The sequence below is a fragment of the Ictalurus punctatus genome, chromosome 12, assembly GCF_001660625.3.
Source record: "Ictalurus punctatus breed USDA103 chromosome 12, Coco_2.0, whole genome shotgun sequence".
Lineage (NCBI taxonomy): Eukaryota > Metazoa > Chordata > Actinopteri > Siluriformes > Ictaluridae > Ictalurus > Ictalurus punctatus.
The window spans coordinates 7,442,780-7,450,601 of NC_030427.2; the positions used below are offsets into that span (position 1 = coordinate 7,442,780).

The following is a 7,822-nucleotide window of genomic DNA, read 5'->3' on the forward strand; positions in this document are numbered from 1 at the left end:
TCTGTGGTATAGATGAAGGCGTTTCAAGCCGGGCCCTGTGGACTCTGCTGAGGCTCTAATGGGATAATGGTGCTCTAATCCTCTTCTCGTTCTCTCTCTCTCTCTCTCTCTCTCTCTCTCTCTCTCTCTCACTTTTTCACTCTCTGTCTTTCACAAAGCAGCTGGGGAGGGGACAGGAGGACAGCGCTCACACTCACAAAAGCCCCCTGACCAGAGAGGACAAAGGAAGCCTCAGCAGCCTGGGACAGCAGATGTAATTAAAGAGATTAGACGAGGCTGAGAGGGAAACTGGACGGTGGGTAGAGAGGAAATGGACATTGTGTGTGTGTGTGTGTGTGTGTGTGTGTGTGTGTGTGTGTGTGTGTGTTGGGGGGGGGGGGGGGTTCGGGTGATGTAGTTGTGTTAATATTACGATAACCTTTGTGATATGAAATCGTATGAATATATTACATGTATTACATTAACTAAACCATCGCAGGTTTGTGTATGCTGAGAGAGGACGATGCTTCCGCATCTTAAGTGACAGCTGAAGAATATACACCCTGTCTAATCTCATTCGGATATTTATTCAAGATATATCTTGGATGAGATTGAGATGTGGTGGTGAGATTGTATTTCTCACGATAACAGTACAGTATATTCATATTCAACATATTCAGTCCTTCTTTTATTCATCTCGAGTAACTGCTTTATCCTGATCAGGCTCACGGTGGATCCGGAGCCTATCCTGGGAACACGGCAGTCCATCACATACAGCACCATACACACACACACACACATGCGCGCGCACACATTCATACACTCTTTCACACCTAGGGGGAATTTAGAGAAGCTAATCCATCTACTGGCATGTTTTTGGGAGGTGGGAAGGAACTGGAGAAACCAGAGGAAACTCACACGGATATGAAGAGAAGAAGCAAAACACCGCACATACACGAACTAACGCAAGCTTTGGATTGGACTGTGGACCCCGGACACGTGATTAGTGCATACCTGGACTGTCTCTAAACCTCAATTATAATCCCAGGAAATCCACGTTTCGGAATAAATTCCGAATCTCGAGTAAGACCACAGTGGAGCGGTGTGGTTCTGATGAAAAGGCTGCCAGGGTGGAGCATCTTGTCCAACTCCAGTCTGATCATCTCTAATCATAAATCAGTCCCACTTCCCGATGTGATGGAGTCCAGTGAAGCAAAGTGCTGCTTCAGTGTATTAACACAGCTGTGTTCATCTATCACTCTGTGTGTGTGTGTGTGTGTGAGAGAGAGAGAGAGAGAGAGAGAGAGAGAGACATTCACACGCTAACAGCATTAGGAATGCAAGAGAGGCCCTGAAATGAGGCGTGAGCAGGGCCATCATGGTATGATGATAATCTTGGTATGTTCAGAGGAAAGAAGAGCTGTCTTCTTCACACACTCACACACACACACACACACACACTCACACAGAGTGCTGGAGATTGGCAGTACAAGATACAATGTCAGTTGGAAGTCGTATTGTATGAATTGTAAAAAATCAAATAAACATTTTTTTATTTAAAATAAGAAATGAAGACAACGATGCTGTAAACAGGTGTTTGGAGATGTCCGCCGTGTTAAACTGAATAATCCAACCGGATTACAAATCAGCATTTTTTTTATTCGCTGTGCCATAATTAATGGGATTTCAGTCCTCCGTGTGGAACCTCTTTAAAATGATATTTTTACACTCGATACATATTTAAATCCTAACAAATGAAGCATCTTAAACTAATATAGGGAATAATATAATAAGACTGCATGCCATTTGCATTAGGATAATACGGTCACCGACAGCAATGAACGCAACCAGCACAGTAATACAAGATTTATCAAAAACATATACGAGCTGGGATAAAATAAACAAGTGCTGCCTGCTGATACTGTTAGAGTATGATCTGTGTGATTCCATTCACAAAATGTCCACTGAATTGCTTTCCTATTCGCACTGTACATACAAATTTGGTCAGTTAAAGAGGTGTGTGTGTGTGTGTGTGGGGCACATACGAGTTATTGGTCCTTCTGCCAGTGCCTATTAGGTGGCATGAGTCTCAGGGCTTGTTCCCCTTCAGAATTAATCATTGGAGGTTAATTTGAGCCTTAGACAAGTTGCTGTTAATTTAGTGCGCAAGGGACACGAAGGAGTGAAAAGCTGAGGGCCTGGACGATCCCCCCGGGGCCCATTTATCTGTCAGGGACGACGGCTGGCCTTGATTACTATTTGCAAAAAAAAAAAAAATCATTAGAGTTAAGGCAATTGTCAGATCTCCCTCTCACTCACACTTTGGTCATCTTGTTTCTTTCCACACCTTTTTACCTCATATTTCTCATGATGAATTCAGTGCACATGCATTCAAGTCTTTGTAGTAGCCGACATATTTAGTGCACTTGATCCGTGTGTGTGTGTGTGTGTGTGTGTGTGTCAGTGATGTACTCATAAGAGCTTATCTAGCCCACTGAGGCTCGCTTATGCCCAGTAACTCTGCTCCTATAAATCTTTATTTTACTCTTCCCACTTGGGAGAAGTAGAGCGAGTGTGTGAGTTTAATAAAGAATATTTTGTTGGAGAAGTTCAAACTATGAATCACTGCAGAAATACAGACTGTATGTGCCTCTCTTTTGTACATTTTTTACAGTATTTATGGGTATATATATATATATATATATATATATATATATATATATATATATATATATATATATATATAAAATAAGTAGACTACACACTCAAACACATACAACAGCAATGTATTTATATAATTTATATATATATATATATATATATATATATATATATATATATATATATATATATATATATATATATATATATATAGTATGTGTTTGAGTTTGTAGTCTACTTATTAGAGTGTAGCTCATGGCTCTGGCTATTTATTCAGTGCCGTCCATGAAGTCTGAATCTGAACCAGTTTGATTGGAAAACATGAGTAAATAATTAAACACACCCTGGTTGATATTTTGCGACTTGCCTGAAATGAAATAAGCTGCGTTTCTTAACGGTTTGTGGCGCTTCTGAACCCCATCATTTACCCTCAGGCCAATGCAGATCCACAAATCATTTCATTTGTCATATTTTAGAAACTAAATTTTAAAAAAAATTAAATAAATAAATTAAAAATTCTAAAATGAAAAATTAAAATGACATTTATTTTGCATTTTTATAATTGTAATCATTTGGAACGGTCTGTTTTCATTTCCTTTTTATGCAAATATTCTTTTATTCTTTGTGTTTTATTTCATACAAAGCAGTAGTGCAGATAGGTCTAGTTTTTTTATTTTTTATTTTAATTTATTTTTTTTAATGAAATAAGTACAACATAAATTTATTTGTATAATGATTTGGTCTCTGATTTTGGCTGTGTGTGAAACGAGCTAGGCTTCACACACACACACACACACACACACACACACACACACGCACCGCCCCTCTTTATGAGATATGAATAAATAATACATATAAAATAAACAAAAGTGCATTGCATTTCTACTGCAGCGCGTCAGGAGTGTAACAGTGTATAATAATAATAATAATAATAATAATTATAATAAAAATAATAATAATAATAATAACAATAATAATCGTCATCATCTTCCCCATTATTATCATCATTATTATATATGTTATTATTATTATTGTTGTTGTTTTGTTGTTGTTGTTATTATTATTATTATTATTATTATTATTATTGTTATTATTGTATGGTCGTTTACACGGCAGTAAAACAAAAACCCACCACGTACAAGTATTTCACAATCACGGTCCACTTTAATTCACACAATCTCAACTCAATAAACTCTTCGCATGTTAGTAACTCTTTGCACAATATCAAATAAATTAGCAGCGTGCCCCCAGGAAGTAAACAACAACAAAAACAAACAAACAACAAAAAAACAAACTCAAAATGAAGAGAAGTGATTATTAATCAAGACAAATAAAAACACGTATTAACAGAACAGACCATCACCTCGAAGGCATGACTGTTGTTTAATTTTCTCAGTGCTTCAGCAGAGCCAGAAAAGTGCTCCGTTTAATAGATCACCTCATCTCTGTTAAAAAAAAAAAGAAAAGAAAAAGAACGCAAACACACACACACACACACACACACACACACACACACACACACACACACACTGAACACTACAGAAAAACAAAACGAAAGAGAACTTCACATTCTTTGAAATCTACAGGGAATTAGTTTATTCATCATTTGGTCCACAGCAGCTCTCTCTCTCTCTCTCTCTCTCTCTCACACTCTCTCTCTCTCTCACTCTCTCGGTGTGTGTGTTTGTGTGTGCGCGTGCCAGTTACCAGAACTTGGGCTGCGTCCCAAACCGCGTTACACTGTATGTCAAAACAGCACACTAGCTATAGTAATACTTCTGGAGACGCGCTGTCGCATTATTCAGCACAAAAGTCTGCAGTTTCCTGCGTAACCGGAAAGTCCGTTCAAACAAACCGACACTGCTTCCTCCTCGAGGATGAACGCAGATATCCGCGTGGAAATGTACTATATTCATATTTCACATGTGGCTTTTTTTTTTGTAAACGAGTCACTCGCGTTAAGTGAAGTTTGTGTTTTGGTCCAAAAGCCCAGCGCATATCAGGGTCTGGCTTGCTCCAGCTGCTGATGCTGGCTCCGGATGGCGAAGCGACTCACGTGCACGGGAATGGGAACCACTATTTTGGGGTTTCGGGACGGCTCGCCCGCCTTCGTGTTCACGTTCCCCGCCTTGACGCGCTTCCACTTCGCTCTGCGGTTCTGAAACCAGATTTTCACCTGCACCTCGCTGAGTTTCAAGGCGTGCGCGATCTGCGAGCGCTCTGTCAGAGACAGGTACTTCTTGCAGTGGAACTCTTTCTCCAGCTCCAGCAGCTGCTCGCTGGTGAACGCCGTCCGCCGCCTCCGGTTTTTCCCCCCCGAGGCGCCGCTCCCGGAGCGCGCGCTCTCCTCCAGGCCTGCACTCACCTCGCCGTCCTCTTTGGCACACAGCGGGTTGGACGCAGAGGGCATGTTGTCATCCGAGCTGTAGTCGAGGTCGCTGTCCATGGAGAAGCTCTCGTCCTTCCTCGTGCACTCGTCTTCCTTGGGATCGTCTTTGCCGTGACTTCGTACTGTGGGGGTGGGAAAATTCATCTGAATCGCACTTGCTCTTATACAGATTACGAGTTTTAATATCATAAAATCATTTAAAATCACGTAAACGTGCTCAAACTGTTTACATGCTGCTGCAGCGTGCTCACTGTTTAGTGTAGCCGCTTTTACGCACAATTACGCATGGAGTCGGTTTTTGGAGAGGCACTAAACACAGGGTAATCAGAGCTGACGCGCGCGATTAAAACTAAACGAGATTCCGTAGAAGAACCTTTTTTTCCCATCTGTTTGGTCCCTAAAAGAGTTCTTCTATTTGTGCCACTATGGGGGACTCATAACCACACCATGTAGAACAGAAGAGGCTTTGGGTAGACCTTTAAAAAAATATATTTATTATTATTATTATTATTATTATTATTATTATTATTATTATTATATTATTATTATTAATAATAATTATAATATTAATATATTAATAAATAAATTACTAACCTTGTATTATTATATTAATATTATAATAATAATAATTTAGAAGTCGGGAACCATTAGCCATGCATAGAAATGTGTTTGTTTGGATCCTAATGGAACCATTTAATTGATGGCGCTTTAAGGATTTTTGCTGTTGCCAAAAAATATGCACGTAATTATTTACACCGTGTGGAAGATTCTCGTTAATTAACTGTGGCACCAACAAAACAGTTAAAGAACCATTTACAAGGTTCTTAATGGACCTGCATTTTAAATGCGTTTTATGCACATACATTTAATAATTATAATAATAATAATAATAATAATAATAATAATAATAAACGAACGAATTACACCTTTCACATTAGTCCTGTACTGTGTGTATACCCGCTGTTGTAAATGTGTAGGCATTATATTGCCAGGAGTGGAGTGTCCTCTGAACTTTACCTACATGTTTAAATGATGCTTCCATCTTCACAGAAACCCTGAAACAGCACCGGCTCTTTCTCCATCCCTCAATTAAACTGGGCTAAATTAAGGAAGTCATGTGCGGTTCGCCTGCAGGCACTGCGCGCTGAAGGCCCTTAATCCACACCTGATAAGTGGCTTTCGTTCCAGCGCACTTTCCTGAGCCACGCACATATAACACTGTCTCTCCCGAGGCCGTTAAATCGTTATTTTTGTCATTAACAAATCGAGTGACATTTTACAAGACAGCAGTCCTTCTTTCATCTCTAGCGCACAAGCTCATCTCTCGGAATGAAGCACTCGCTCCTTTGATTCATTCCCACGCATTACTGTCATCCAGACAGCATCCACAGGAACATCACGCATTATCACTCCAGCGCCAAAGGAGTCATTTACAAAGTTTCCTAAATGCTTAGTCCAGGCGTCCTTCAATAAAATTAGGTGCATAACTATGCCTGGTATTTTCATAATAATAATAATAATAATAATAATAATAATAATAATAATAATAGTAATAATAATAATAATAATAATAATAATAATAATAATAATAATACGCGTACAGAAATACAGCTTGTGCTATGTTGTGCTTTTGCTTGTTGCTGACATCTTTCTAGTGTGTACCTTTATACCTTATAAAGACACTCACTAAAAAGACCTCATCTTAAACTTATCTGTGGACACAGTGCTAATTAAAGGTAGAAATGATGATGTGAGCTGGATAGTACTCACATCAGTGACCGTTTGGTTCCTGTATTTCTGAACACCAAACAGGCTTTCATAATTTAAACACTCAAACCTCGGAACGCTTCGTGCATGCGCATGGGATAAACATGATGCTAGGTTTGCCCGTACTAGGCTACAGAACAGTCTACAGCTCTCTCATGTACATTTCAGAGTTCTCAGTGCTAACCTGTAGCGGACTGCAGAGGCTCATCGTGGAAGGGCAGAAGCGCAGCGGCGTCTTTGGTCAGGAAACTTTTGCCGTCTTCTGCGTCCAGTCGGATCTCATGGGATTTGTCAAAGGCCGCGTGCAGCGCCTGCGTGCCGAACTTCCGGGCCGCTTCCGGGTGCTGGGGAAGGCTGGCCATGAGCGTGGAGGTGAGCGCCATGCCCTGCGCCAAACTGGAGCAGAAAGCGCCCGGTATTGCGGCCGGTAAAGCGGCGAGCTGATGATGAGGAGGCGCCTGATTCAGACCAGGAGGAGGTGGAGGAGGAGGAGGAGGAGGAAGCACCACAGAGCGGTAGGGCATGAACATGGGGTAGCCAGTGTACACGAAGTGTCCCGGACTGGGCTGCTGGGAGCCGCCGATGAGCGAGTCGATGCTGAAGGCAGTGGTGTTTCCCACCGGACGCTGCATCATCGCGAAGGACGACCCGAATGCCGCACTCATAAGCTCGTCTATCAGGGACACACTGCACAGTTAGAAAAGTTTACTCTGGCGCACAGTTAGAGGCTGTCCTCTCAACTTTCATTCGCGTCAAATCCAAAAACTTACAATCCCGACAAAATGCACGCGCGCGCGTGTGTATGTGTGTTTGTGTGTGCGTGTATGTGTGCGCGCGCGCGTGTGTGAAGCAGGTGAGAGCCAAAAAGCACAGAGGAAGAAGGTTCCTGTGTCCTCCGCAGTTGCTGAGATGAGCAGCGGCCACACACACACACCCACACACACACGCGCGCGCGCGCACACACACACACACACACACACACACGCCGCTGGTAATCCTGCGATACACACTGTCCTTTTCCTGAGT

The 7,822-nt window shown here is 41.4% G+C and overlaps 1 protein-coding gene across 1 annotated transcript; it reads right to left on the bottom strand.

Moving 5' to 3' along the window:
• Positions 1-3,767: 3,767 nt before the first annotated feature.
• Positions 3,768-7,535, bottom strand: gbx2 (gastrulation brain homeobox 2). The gene is made up of 2 exons (XM_017481074.3): positions 6,981-7,535; positions 3,768-5,151 (listed from the first exon to the last, which is right to left on the bottom strand). Exons 1-2 carry the CDS (start codon positions 7,459-7,461, stop codon positions 4,640-4,642), a joined length of 993 nt encoding a protein of 330 aa, XP_017336563.1. The 5' UTR covers positions 7,462-7,535; the 3' UTR covers positions 3,768-4,639.
• Between the last annotated feature and the right edge of the window lie 287 nt (positions 7,536-7,822).

Bases quoted from the DNA above. Each gene is read 5' to 3' on its own strand.
- gbx2 (XM_017481074.3), bottom strand. From the start codon at position 7,461: ATGAGTGCGGCATTCGGGTCGTCCTTCGCGATGATGCAGCGTCCGGTG. The intron at 5,152-6,980 runs GTTAGCACTGAG...CCACCCCCACAG, and splicing joins GCCTCTGCAGTCCGCTACAG to TACGAAGTCACGGCAAAGAC.